This window comes from Cantharellus anzutake (assembly GCF_015039405.1).
Source record: "Cantharellus anzutake strain C23 chromosome Unknown EI90scaffold_163, whole genome shotgun sequence".
Taxonomy (NCBI): domain Eukaryota; kingdom Fungi; phylum Basidiomycota; class Agaricomycetes; order Cantharellales; family Hydnaceae; genus Cantharellus; species Cantharellus anzutake.
This window is the reverse complement of record NW_024067113.1, coordinates 68107-82678: the sequence shown is the minus strand read 5'-3', so window position 1 is coordinate 82678 and position 14572 is coordinate 68107. Positions and strand designations below refer to the sequence as shown.

Below are 14572 nucleotides of genomic sequence, written 5' to 3'. Positions count from 1 at the left end.
ACGAGGTTTGCAAGCGCACTATGGGCGATTCTTGATGGTGTAGGTGCATGGCTACTCTTGAAAATATGGAGGATGCGGAGTCGGACGAAGGACACATTCCAAGAGTGCTTGATAGTCTCTGCGTAGGTTGGTTTGTTCCTCGTGTTCCTGGTTAGGGCTCATATGTATGTCAGCTATCTCTTGCATCCTTACATTCTCCTACCGACCCTCGCTTTATCCACATCTACCGTTGACAATACTTTATTCCTAGCGAGTTTATTCTTTGCATCACGAGGTTAGCATAACACAAGGCATTTCTTTTCCATTTTGCGCTCACAATCTTCCTAATGCCTGAAGGCAACAAGTCGACCTCACTCTTGGCCCTCGCGTTTCTAACCTATTCTTCCCTCACCTCCATCCTTCTTGCACTGCCGATATCACTTCTGATCCTCCGTAATCCCACCTCTGCGCTCGCGGACCCATCCATGAGTCGACTGCCGAGGGTAACTTCCATGATGAAGTTACTTGCGGAGTTTCTCTTGTACCTAGCTATACTGGTCGGGCTGTCCACTTATCTGATGGACAGCCCTGCTTGGATATCTCGCACATGGGGTGCCATGTAAGCCAATGAGCCTCGTTACTTTGTCGCCCAATCGTTGATGTCTTTCAGCATTCTACTATCCGACCTCACCCCAAACCCCGGACTTTGGTGGTACTTTTTTACAGAGATTTTCGATCATTTTCGACCTTTCTTCCTCGCATGCTTCTCGGTGCGCCGCTCTATTCTGCCATTTTTGCGTTATTGATGCAAGATCACCCAGATGCACTTGATGGTATACCCTGTACCTGTAGTGGTTAAACTAGGGTGAGTGGGTAAGCTTGGCTATGACTCGAAGCTCATGCATCAGCTCTCTTAGTCACGACCCGTTATTCGCCACGTTTATACTGGAGGGGATCATTGCCACTTTTAAGTCATACCCTACACTATCCGATCCGGGGCTCTTTACAGCCATGTATACTCTATTCCCGGAACTACTACCTCGTATGTTGTGGTCCTTTTTCGCGCTCCACTAAATTAACTCCAGTTCAGAATTACGCCATCCCCTACCAACGGTCATGCTTCACATGCACTCTGCGCTCCTCCTCCCTCTCTTCCATCACTTGTGGATGGGCCAGGGTTCTGGAAATGCCAACTTCTTCTACGCTTCAACGCTCGTATTCGGTTTGGCAAACGCTGCTGCCGTTATTGATGCATTAAGGGCAGGACTAAGACTTGGCTACGGTTCTCGCGAAGGTTATGAGCTTGTTCAGCTGTAGGCTTCACTAATGGCAGAACTTGGTTCCCTCTGCGGCTTGGCCTCAAGTCAAGAATAGCCACCCAATGAAAAGAATTTGATTGATGGATCAAGGTTGAATACCTAAGAACTGGAGCTATTGCATCGGACCTCACTCACATGCGCTTTATTTGTTGTCGGCATCCAATATCAAGTCATGCCCTAGCTGTCGGCGAGTACAACGAATTGTCACTATTTGCCATCCCCAGTGTACTGTAAGATTAAATAGCCGTTGTCGGGGACAGCACTGACTGGGGAAAGGAAGAAAAGCAAAAACACAATATACCAATCAAGGTAGAAAGGAGGGTGGTTGCAATTGGGAAGAAATGAATGATCATCAGCGGGTTAAAGTCCAAACAAGCAGTTCAGATACACGTATTAAGATATTGAGTCTGAAGATCAGCGAACGTGATACGCACATAAGCAGTAATGAGAAATTTATGTAGAAAAGAAACGTCTGGCTTACCGGACAGCTCGAATGTAGAGGGTATGAAGGATGGCAATGAAGATGTTGACCAAAATGATGCCAGTGAGATGCGATTAGTATAGTGTGCGGAAGCTTGGGTACTACGTGACTTGAACAGGTTCAACGTGAGGGACGTTCGAAGGTTAGCATTGATATGAGCGGGGACAAGGAACAGGGAAAGAAAACAGTAAGTGGGAATTAGATGGGGAGGTCATCGACTGGTAGCAAGGGCGAACCAAAGATAGGGTGACTATGGGAATAAGAGAGTGTGTGCATTGAGGTATCTCGTCACTGACAAGGTCTTGCTTTAGCCGAAGGGTAGTTGGGGCGCCGCTTCTATGGAACAGAGCCTTCACCGCTTCTAAGCATAGACAACGTTAGGGAAGAAGCTACTTCTGTAGCGGGTGTAGGATCCGAGATTGAGTGGGGATGAGAAGAGCTTGGGGGGATAGAACTAATGGTGTCCTGCTGGAAAAACTCGGTATCACGGAGGGAAGCGGGTGGCGGGTCAACTCGTGAACGGGATCGCGACGGCGAAGGGGAACGGGAACGAAAGGGGGACGGAGATGGTATATGAGGTCTGAAGGATGAATTACTAGGAGGGATAGCTCGAGTTGATGAATGATCGTGCATAATCGTAGAATCTTGATGCAGTTCTGAGCGCCTCGAGAGCGAACTTGACCGCGACCGCGACCGAGATGGCATTGACGACCGTGACTGATTCGAAGGATGCATCTCAACCCTTTGCTCTTTCTTCGCATAGCCTGTCCCTTCCCTCCTCGACCACCTCCGCCCTCTCCCACTGAGACCACTGAAAATGCTCGCAATGGGACTTGAATTCCCCACTTTCACTCTCACATTTACCTTCCCCTTCCCTTTCCCTTTGCGTCCCCGCTTATCTCCATTATTTTCCCCGTCCATGCCAACAACTACCTCAGTTACCACATCATCACAAGCACCTCGCTCCGCATCGTCCTCATCTCGCACTACCCCCATCCTCTTCTTCCCGTCTTCCCCACCGATGATGCTATCCGTAGCATCTCCACGAGTAATGGAGAACGCACGGCGTGCATCACTGGTCCGAATGCCCCTCGAAAACCATGATCTCGGGAATGACGATATTTGTCCTGCCGATTCAAAAGTGGAGACATGCCTTCTCCCACTTCCCACCCGTTCCGCCTCCGCATCAACGGCGCCTCCACTCCCACTGGCCCTTCTCCGGCCCGCTCGCTTCCTGACGGCGGCCTCAACAGCTTTCCATCTCTGTCTTACCCTCCTGCGTCTTCCATTCCCACCTATGCTCTCTTCCTGCTTTATAACAGATGCCGTAACAGCTTTACTACGCCTGCCTACTTCTGTGACGCTATATACCACCAGTGCATTGACGCAGACATCTGAACCACACGATGTGATGCATATCCAACCGCGTTCTGTGCCCTGGAGGATAGTTAGCACGGTAACGTTTAAGGCCGAAGTGACAAGAGCCACGAGGGATGCGCTGGGAGGAATGGTATAATGTAGACGCATAAGGAAGTGAACACAGCCAAGAGGGTCCGCAGCTTACATGAGAGTACGAGAGGCAACACGCCGGAGTTGAGGAGAAATGATTTTATCCCTCGCCAGGGATAAATGAATAGTGAGGTGAGTAATACAGTGATGTAACTGCAATAGACGAAGCCAAACCGAATAATCAGCTATCATTATCGTAGATCTCCGATCTCCCCGTCTAATGACAAAAACACTTACACATCATAGCTGAGAAGGAGTAGACTGGACGGCCTTTGCAGTCCAATATAGCACAAATGTTCTGTGTGCCTTACAGGGTATTTGAGGGCGAGGACTGGACAGCTCGCATACAACGCTAGGGAGAACACGCAGAGGAGATAGATGGGAGATCTCCAGCGCGATGGCGGACGGGAGGGATCTTTCGGTGTGGCCCAGTTGGACCAGACGATCCAGACTCGTTCGGCTGTGTGAAGAGAAATATATGAGATGAATATTCATCGATGAGCAGCAGGGACGATATGAAGGATGACATAAGCTTCCAGTGATGGTTTACTCCATATATGGTCAGATGAGCGGGACGTACTCAGGAAAATGTAGATGAAGAGTTTTGAGCTTGCGTAGAGGAAAACACAAGCAAAGAATGCCATCGTGCAGCTTGTCTTGTTCAGCTCTAGCCCAGCGCCATGGACAAGGACACCACTAAAAAGGATAAAAAGAAGGGAATCCGTAAATGCGCAGATTACGGCGACGCGGGCTATGGAAACGTTGCGCCAGTTGCCGAGGGAAGTGGTGAGGGAGGAGGTACGGGAAGATGCCGTGCGGCGGGCGAGGACGAAGGACAGGGTGCATGCACCTGTACGTGTATTGACGAGCCATGCCGGGGATAAGTCATGTTAGCATATCGTAATCAGTAAAGCAGAAACTTGAAGAAAAGTGGGATGTAGTCTGCAATCCTTGCCATTTTCACCAGCCACAGCGCGCGTAAGATGGACAAGATCAAGTTACAACATACAATGTTGAACTGACTCAGTGTTCACATGCGGCCCCACATCGCGTACTAAATAAGGTTGAGCGAGGACTAGGAAATGCTCACTGAAAAAATGTACAACTGAACTGACGACCCTCGTCCATACGTTAGGGAAGACGGTAGACGTAGAGTTCAACATGGTGACTCGCTCCCCCCCACTGATCCTCTGTCCCACACAGAAATCCCAGGGTGGGATTGTACGGGCCGGAGTTGGTTTCGCAAAGGACTGCCAACAGCAGGAAATGCGGAGGGTAGCAGGTTGCGCTAGCTGGGGCAGAGAGAAACCACAAGCTTAGTTGCCTTTCGTGTCCGAGTCGAGGGGTCACCGTCGGAGTTAAGCGAGATAGAGTGTCTGAGAGTGTATACAGTATATAAAGAATGTTTTTTTGTACTGGGCGATCAGCGAATGGCCGGTGTTTGCCTCCGAGCCTTGCTTTACTGGCATTGGGTTTGATTTCGATGCTGCTCGACAGCGGAATACCAACTCCGGGCATTTCTAATCCTCGCCCGCCATTATCTTATCGCTCTCAAAACCGGAGTTTCAAACTAATCGTTCGCCGTTATTGATGGCTGATGGCTGAGTAGGCAGGTTGCCAGTCTCTATTGGTGTATGAGGATTTGTTGGCGAATACTTGGATTTGAACGTTGCTGTCTGCCGACGTGCAATGGTCTCGCTCACTAATAATATACTGTTTGAATGATTATCAATATTAACCCCGACGTCGAAAAGTGCTGCTGCATTTAATTTTAGCGCTCCGGCTTATCTCCGTGGTGACCACCAACAGACTTGAACTTCAGATCCTACTCACGCCAGGTCGTTCTGAGTATCGAACTGAACCCGAACCGCCAGTCGTGCATACACGAACGTTCACTGACGCGTCTTCGAAGGATAAGGTTAAACTAAACATTGAGCCGATTTCGCTTGTTTGCACCGAGGGCGTGGCCAACAATGACTCAGCATTCAAATTAACCGAGGACTCGCTCTATACTTATTCCTCGAGAACTACATAGCTACATGCTTGAAACCTCAGCCGTTCAACGGAGTTGCGATATTGCAAAACCTAGGACCAAAATCAAAGCCAGCCACAATGCGCGGACTCCGCCCTTGAAATGTCTGTGTGCTCGTAAGCTAGATCTCATCTCTGGCTTGAAAGTTAGCGAGCGCCATGTTCAAAGCTTCTCACGATCGATCTGTCTTCGATTTAGATGAATGAAAGTCTTGGCGTCCAAATGGCTTACATGAACATCGTCCCTCCCACGAAACCTTAGCCCAGGCGCCCCGCGTGAGCGAACGAATAAGCAGTCCATCTGTTGTGTCTCAAAGTCCTGGCATTCGTTGACCATGGCGGGACCGCGCCTCTGGTCAAATATATACATGCAGTCGAGGACTTGATGGGGATGTATATGGGTCGAGCGCAGTGGCTTACAGGAAGATGGCAGCAGCCTCCTCATGGATCGGCGTTTCAGTTTTCGATACTGTTCGGAGGCGTGGTTCCCAGCGAAGTTCAGGTAACCATGCCCGATCGCTTATTCAATCTGATTGCCGCATACTGGCGAGACAGTTATGGACCGACCCCTATCACGGGCGGTTTTGTATCCACATTCCCCCCCCCGTTTGCACCAACTCGTACAAAGTCTCGAGGTGGGTGTTCGCCTTGTACCGGCACGGGTTCTGTTAAATTAGACTAGTCAGATGTTGACGTAGCGCTCAGCGGCTGCACTCCAGTTATATCGTAAGGTGAAACCAAAAGATTCTTATTAAGCCTAGCTTATACTACATCGGAGCTATGCCACAGATCGACGGACACACAGACGCGTCGGGGACGGTGTCAGAATTGCGGGAGGTTAATGTCAACACATGTGGGGTCGGTATCGTGACTTGTATTCCAACAGGTTCCGATACCCATGCCCATGTTCCCATCATTGTTGCTGCTGTACGTACGGGCATCGGCCGCAATCCATCTGCTAGTCCATCGACCCACATTATTATCCTCTCGAGATTTTAAGCCAAGTCGCCCATGCTGTTCTCTACTCTTGAGGTTCTCCCTGCCTGTATATCGAATCCAGAAGCGCCATCACGCCTGTCTTCAATATACATACTGCTTTCGCCATGGATAAGCCCCAAACCTGGTCACGGATCTTCACGTGTCCTTTACGGAAGACTGGGGAAACGCATATTGGGAGCTTGGGAGTTTTCTCGAACAACGAGCTCACATGGAGTATATTCCCTCATGGTTCTGTCGTTCAGAGAATTCCCTACTAGATATAAATGTAGCTCTGTCATGTTCCACAGCATCTGCAGAATGATCTCAGAGAGGTTTTTTGGCCGTACTGGGATCGCTGCCTGTCGCCGGATCTCAAATGGAATCTGATTCCAGGATAATACAATGCCCGAGTTCCTTGCCGATACTGTACATGATTAAGGGGAAAATATCAAGGAATACGCACCCATCTCGGCCTACCTGCCTACTTGTCATTCTCCATCATTTATCCCGAAATTACTGTGCCTGACCATCTGTCTGACTGGCCTTCATGGTTGTTCCGTATTTGAATATTCTACAACATTGCTCCGAGGTCGAGGAGCTTGAATTGCGGGAGACCTCTCATCATTCTCTCCCCTGAGGCACTTAGGACGACCGGGTCTTTCCGGTTTCTTCTTGGAGTTGCCAAATGTCGTCGGTACGATGTGGGCGTTCTTTTGGCCTAGTTTGGTTCCAATACTCCTCGAATGGATTATACTGATGGGGTAGTCCGATCTCGATCGCTCCTGGAGAAGTTATTCCCCTCTGTTTCTTCCCCATAATGTGGCGAGTATTTATCTTGAAGACGACCATTCGTCGCGGGTAGATGACCCGCTACATGTAGCCTCGGCCACGCATGTGTATCCGTTGGCACTAATTCTTGTGCGACGACGTGTGAGGCTGATATCGCTTTGCATTTGAACTGAACAGTCAATCAGGACTCATCGCGGTATATACATGTATGCGCGACTCCATTCTCCTGCCACAACATTTACTCTGTTTTCGTGTCGAGTCTCGAGGCGAGCGTTACGATCCATCTTGCGATGACATGGATTCTGACGAACTTGCCCCACACAATCAGCACCACTATGAGCGGTCCAATTACCTATCCAGCGACCCATATCTACCACCTCCCGGACGAAATTTTGAACAAAATTCTCGTCTTTGCTGTCCTTGGTTGTTCGAACTCTTTGCTCCCCTTGGACATCGTGTCCAGAAACGCCATCACATCGGTCTCCAAGCTATGGCATTCGTTGGCAATTGATGAGCCCCGAATCTGGTCACGGATTTGCATGAACCACATTTATAGTAGTGAGGATTGGAGAAAGGCACTTCGGGGATTTGGGGCCCAGCCAGGGATGCATCCAAAAAATCAGGCTTACTTGGAACGTCTCCCCATATGGTTCTCTCGTTCAAAGGACCTTCTGCTGGACGTAACCATCACTTTCACGAATGCATCAGAGGGTGTGCAGAATGATGTAAAAAAGGTGGCTTGGCCGTATCTGGGTCGTTGCCGATCGTTGAACGTATCCTTTTATCTGGATTTATCGATGGCGGGTTCGGGCTTCATGGTCGATAATACCTTCACATGGTTCCCACTGCCCAACATGCCCCATCTCGATGTTCTAAGTATTTGCCTAGTGTCGGGGGGACGATATCAGGGAACACGAATCCATCTTGGTCCACCTCTCACTTTGCGCCAGTTTGAACTCACCGGAGACACGTATCCTATCTTTGATTCGGAAATCACGGCTGTTGACCATCTGAGTCTAACCGATCTTAATGGCCATTCCGTGTTCAAGGCCCTGCAACATTGTCCTGATGTGAGGCAACTTACCTTGCAACGGACCGAACGCCCTTCGCCACCCTTCCCTCCACATCTATCATTCCCCTCTCTTGAGGTACTTAAGGTTACCAGCTCCTTGCAATTTCCTATCGAGGCTGCCCCGAACCTTAAGTATCTAGATTGCTTCAGTTGTCACGACCCGCATCAAACGTACGAACTTGTTCGTGATTATGAGCAATGCTTCTCGAATCTCGAAATATTCGCCTTCCGCGGCCTCACTGTGGATACTCTGCGGAGTATTGGAAATCAATCCTTCATTCGCTCTGAAAATCTCAAAGCGATCATATCATCGTGGGGCTCGGATCCAAGAACGGTCATTGAATTCTTTAGCCTACCTATTAGTCCAGATGCATCTCATTCTCCCATGACTTTAACCGAGGGTTCGGTGGACCGGCCCTTCCCCGCTCTCAAATTACTTGTCATCGATGATATCGACTTCGACCTCTCAGTTTGGCATTCATCCTCTGGATCACTGGTTGATAATTTAGAAGGCATGCTCGGAGCTCGGCCGGAACTGGTTTTGTATTGTGTGTCCCCAAACCCCCGCAAAGCCGTGACAAACACTGTCCTGGAATTTGCTCGCCGTATGGGTGGGCGCTTCGTCATTACTCACTCCCGTCCTCATTTAGACGCTGATGAATCTGTGGAACAGTGCATATGGCGATTCACGTAAGTGTGATCCTTGACCCATATCAGCATAATAGTCATTTTGCTCTCCCTTCATCTAGTCATGGACGTTTACAATTTGGAAATTAGTTATAGAGAGAATAAGGAGTGTTTGGTGTGGGTTCCTGTAATTGGAAAGCGAAGAGGCTCAAATCAATCCAAAATGACATCAGTCCGTCGTTGCATCTTCGAGCTCGGCATGGCACACGTAGTGAAAGCAGTCGCATGGAGCAAATAAAGATAAGGAACGGACCAGAACACGAGTTCACTTTGGTTCTTGTGGGTTGGAAAGGGGGGGGGGGTAAGGGGTCTGAATTTGGTACTTCAAAGTGTTTCACGCTAAGGGTCCGGACAAATGTGCGTACACACGGGGTTCACTGACTGGGAATCATCCCAATGATATCCTATTGCCGTAAGTACAAGCATGGTTTTCTGTCCAACCACCCTATCATTCCAATCGCCAGCGCTGCCTCCACGCCCGATTCCGACCCGGACATAATGTTGGAATTTGCACGTGGTCTTTTTTAGGGAAACCTAAAAGTTGGACATACTGGGAATCGAACTCCAGTCTTCTGGATCGCGAACTCAGCGCGCACTGCCATTACACCATACGCCCTGTTAGGCTGAGGTGGTTATTTCAACACATAATTCCCTCGCACTCTGGCACTTTCCCTACGTCAACCTACCAGTAACGCTATCCATTTATCCAGCGGCTGTTAAGGCCCAGCTTAGTCGTTGGGAACTGGGGTGAATCATTCAAGATCGCTCGACGTGTGGGATAGTTCTCTTCGAGCAATTGACCAAACGTTGTCTTTCCATCACCCGATTTTGTACTAAGTTCATAAGTTCAAATATCATTTTGGAAAACAAATGTACGGAATGTACATCTGCGTTGCGGTGATTGAGCAATGTGGTCACCGACGTGAGATATGAGAATGATGTGGAGATGTGGAAACAAAGCGCGGGGGACCCATCTGGTTGGTATGGGGCATCTTCAGAGCTATGGCCGAGGCAACTGGATCCGCGCAGCAGTTCCTATGACGATTCACATATGTGTGATCCTTAACCCATATCAACCTAATGTGTGCTAAATATTGCCTTACTCTCCCTTCATCAAGCCATGGACGTTTACAATCATGAAATCAGTTGTAGAGAGAAGAGTGTTCCTGCGGTTGGAAGGAGAAGAACAGACAGTAGCCGCATATCAAACGGAAATCACGCCATATTCGAGCTCGGCCTTCCCCCCCCCACCATATCCCCTTGAGATCTCCCTCCTTCCATTTCTCCTCTCGTCTGGCGCACATACGTAGTGAAAGCAGCTGATGGTTCCACGGAAGGAAAAGGATTTACGACAAAGACCACACCCATTAAGCGATGAATGTGTTGTTGCGAGACTGATTGTAACTATGGGGAACCAGGAATGGAAGGTTGGGTCAAAACTGTGATGATTTGAACAAAGTATAGCAAACAAGGACTCAGGACGAGCACAGCTGCAACAAGAAAACGTAATAATACAGCAACCGTTAGTACACTGTATAATATTGTTTGCAAGGAGGAAACTACACACCACCTTCTGGATAATCTCCTGAAGATGTCTACGAACTTCTAGAGGCGTGGGGGGAAGAGCAATGAAACGGCGGTCCTCACGATGTCCAACTTCTCGGAGGCGCGTGGCGAACTCGGGACACCCATTTTTTGTATCCGCCACGCACATAATCACATCCGGCCGGGCATTGAGCAAGTTCAGTGATGCATCGTCGAAGTTTTGTTGGAGAGATCTTGGCAGCCTACTGGATCGTCCTCATGGAGTGTGGAACTCTATAAAGATTATCCTCAGCGCTGGGAAGGGCATCCACCACTTCACGGATCCCATAGCAGTTGTAGAAGAGAACGGGTCTATAGATTGGGTAAGGTATCCAAGAAACTCTATTACATCCGAAGTGGGTGCCCCGGAATGTTTGAACACAAGATCTCAACACCCTGAGGCTCCCAGAGCGGACCAACGATCCACTTCTCAGATCACTGACAGTGAGCTCATGAAACCCAAAAAATTCGATATTGGGGAGCACATCATTGCAAATGATCTGGAATTGCTCGTTCGATTCATCCATATCCTGTGCGAGTGAGGCACGCAGTCCAGGTGCTTGAGGTTAGGAGCAGCTTGGAGAGGAAACGGAAGGGATTTGCAAACCACTAGTTCCTCAAGAGCTGGAAACGAGAGTGATGCTAATGGAGTAGACGCATGGAAAGGCGGTCGGTTACGGTAAAATTGGAACAGAAAAGTCTCCCCCCAAATTAAACTCCCGGAGAGTCAGAGGAGTTCTTCCCCAGAAATCTACTCCCATAGATAGTAAGATTCGCAATGTATCGAGATGAGGCATATGAGGTAGAGGAAACCATTCAGTTGCCTACCACCGCCCCCATTCCCCCTTTGGGTTGATCTCCGCCTTCCAATTTTCCATCACGTGTGATACTTTCTCACGTCCGTTGGCACGCAATCGCACAAAGCAGCAGGAATAAGGTAAAGAAGAACATATCATAGGTAAGAAAGTAAAATGCTTTTGTATTCTGGCAACGGCATGATCAACTAGGATTAGGAATGTAAAGGCTATCTTTCAACATTTTCATCACCTCCCCCCCGTCGAGCAACATTGGATCCTCACAATCATTAAAAAGTACTTCGTATTGGACCGATTTATCTCTCTTCCTGTGGTATCCAATAATCTCATACATTCCAGATCCATCTGAATCGTGTGAGAGGACGAATTGCTTCCCGTGCAGTTCATCCGGATCCTGAAACAGTTGGCGCTCTTCGGGTGTAAGACGTCTTGGCTCAGCTGATGGCTTTGAGAGAGGCGGCTCGCGGTTGTCAGTGGGAGAGGGAGTAGAGTTCACAGGTCGCCTGTAAAACCACATTAAGGTGTAGACAAGATGCAGGCCAGGTGACTCACGATAATTCCTGATGCCTTTTGATGATCGCCAACTGCACACTATCAGATTGTTTTCCAAACTTGCAAAACAGGAGGCACATGAGACCTCCATGAGCGGCATATGCGATTTTAACACGACTGCACAGTCGTCAGGTACATAACAAGGACGAAAGATGATTTACAAACTCAACTCATCAAAATTCTGTGGCACCAACTGACATATCTCGTCACAACGTGCAAGATATTCGTCGACTTCGTCCGCTGCAGGTAGCCATCGTTGGTTGGGTTTAGCAACAAGCGGTGACTCCTTGAACTTTGCTTGCGCCGCGCAGGACCTCGGTAAATCAGTTCTAAGCACTGCAGACTGTTCCATTAAGATAAGCTCGTATCTGAACTGTTCTTGAGCCATGCATTCAATGAACGTGATTGTAGCCGAATCATGAGGCATTGTTGTAAGATCTTATGTGCACGCAGGAGGAGACGCAACAGATAAGCGGGGCAACAGTCCCGGCAAATGCCAAAATCTCTGGAATTGAAGACGACCCGGGAATTGAAGATGACCCGGCTAATGTATAATAGGCAGGAGATCGGGGAAGGAGGAGGGTTACGCAAAAACGAGGACAGCGAGGAATAAGGATGGGAAAAGCAGAGGTTACAGAGAACAAGGAAACAACCGAAAAAACGAAACCTAGAAAAACCTGAGTAAGCAATCGGGATCCCACCCACCGAGAGTAACCGAAGGTCACAACACCTCCCCCTCGGCGAGACCGAAAGGCTTACCGGAAGCAAGGAAGTCCAAGGAAAGACTTCGTCAAAAAACAGCTTACAGGCCAAAAGAACAAGACTAAGAAAGATAAGGTCTTCAGCAGAGGATAAGATATAAGAGGGCCAGAGCCCTGTAGCATAGGCGGACGCAACACACGTACGAGAACGTCCGGAGAAATCGACTCAGGTATCGGGGCAATGCTCTGTTCATCCTCTTGCCCGAATCCGCTGGAAAATCCCCCGCCCCCTTATCGGTAATGGATGATATGGTCGCTCTTCTGCACCGAGTTTTCAAACAGAAGGCGCGTGATTGACAGGCCATCGCCTCTAGAGCAGTACCACGCCATACACCAATTAGGCTGGTGGAAAACATGAATTTGCCATTGACAACGACGATACATTATGATCCCCGAGATGCTGTAGGATCGAGGGAACAATCAGACATCCGCTCCGAACCTCGGTCCCTGCCACAACTTACCATCTGTCTTCTCCGATCTTATAATAACTCAACCCGTCGACTTTCACGCACTTGCCCTCATGATGTTCTTTCACCTACATCCACATTATGATTGTGTAAATATATCCTTTCTACGTCCACGTTACTGTCGTCCATTAGGCGCCCATGGAACCCAGCGAAAGTGACAGTTTGTGAGAAATCAACTCGATATGCGTACTTTGTCCACGTCAAGATGCCTCCTCATCAGTATACTATAGTGGTGCTGGAACCACATGCAAACTCAGGTGGGGTGACGAGCATGCGTGGACAACAAGTGGTTTCTGAGGCTCAATGAAGCTGGCCAACGATGACCATATAGCATTACAATCGCGGAGATAGGAGGACTCGTGCGGTTCGCACAGGTGTGCGGCGGGGACAGCAAGTGGTTAGTTGGGATCTCTTCGTCCAATCAACACAGTCGATTCGGAGAATGCTCATAGGTTCCAGGTTTCGTCGTGCAGCCTTGCTAGCACGGGCTCGAGAGTAGGCAGTTGTCTGACTCGCCCCTGGTCATGTATAAAGGCAAATTTGCAGACTCGCTCTCCCTCAGATCTCTCCCGCGAGACTGAGGTGAGAACTCCGTATTGATTCAAAATGCTAATATTCTTGTATCACATGTGCCGTAGCCTAGCCAAAGAAGGCTCCAACCTGCCGTCCGAATACCCGTACAACACTTTAGCGGCATTCATGAGAAGCCTAAACAAACGCCAATATAAGGACGAATGGATCTCTCACTGGAACACTGATCCTACACAACAAAAACCATCAGAATACCGAAGCTGTAACCGCACCAACACGACAACTGGCGCGGCCCGCGCACGGTACCTAAACCGAATGCGCGTGATTGATCAGCACTGTGGAGTATAAAGTGCTTGGCTCGAATTGCTGGCCCTACGTCACAAGCGAGTCAAACGCGGCGCTGTATTCTTATCTTTGACGCTATAAAATTATTCCAGAAATAGAATGACGTGCTCGAACTTAGCCTCAGTGACCATACCGACGAGACCCCAAAGCGTATGACGTCCCTCGAGCGCCCATTTGGATCCGAAACATGCGGCGTTGACATAAACCTAATTGATTTTGACACCGTGGAGTAACTCCAATAGCATGCGTAAGCTTCCCGCACCCGTTGAAGACGTCATCGACAACGGCGATTACGCTGTGGTGTCCGGCGCCGTATGACATCACAAAATGCCACATCCGCCCCTCTTCAAACCTTGGCCGGTTGGGGTATATAAACCCGTCCATTTCCCATTTCCCCCCTCTTTCAACTCCCTCATCCGATTACTACAACCACTACTTGACGACTTGCCAATCACCATCATGTCTGACACTGGACGTCAATCTTTCACCGACAAAGCTGGTGCTGCTCTCAAACCTGACTCTGAGAAGACTACTGCTGGTCCGTAATACTACTTCCTCGCTCTCATCGTGTCCGCCATCCGCATTTCATCGATCTTCACTCCCTCCTTCACAGAACACGTCGGCGACGCTATCAAAGGAGCAGGAGACTCGCTCGCTTCCACCATTCAACCT

The 14572-nt window shown here is 49.0% G+C and overlaps 1 protein-coding gene and 1 non-coding gene across 2 annotated transcripts; one reads left to right on the top strand and one right to left on the bottom strand.

Moving 5' to 3' along the window:
* Nucleotides 1-9387: 9387 nt before the first annotated feature.
* On the bottom strand, nucleotides 9388-9461 carry EI90DRAFT_t285. Its single transcript has one exon. It is a non-coding gene; the product is annotated as a tRNA-Ala (tRNA).
* A 772-nt stretch (nucleotides 9462-10233) lies between these two features.
* EI90DRAFT_3091578 (uncharacterized protein) lies at nucleotides 10234-11275 on the top strand. Its single transcript, XM_039062396.1, has 2 exons — nucleotides 10234-10335; nucleotides 10416-11275. Exon 2 carries the CDS (start codon nucleotides 10474-10476, stop codon nucleotides 10969-10971), a length of 498 nt encoding a protein of 165 aa, XP_038908366.1. The 5' UTR covers nucleotides 10234-10335; nucleotides 10416-10473; the 3' UTR covers nucleotides 10972-11275.
* The last annotated feature ends 3297 nt before the right edge of the window (nucleotides 11276-14572 follow it).

What these genes read in the sequence shown, in the direction of transcription:
- EI90DRAFT_3091578 (XM_039062396.1), top strand. Translation starts at nt 10,474, where the DNA reads ATGAAACGGCGGTCCTCACGATGTCCAACTTCTCGGAGGCGCGTGGCG.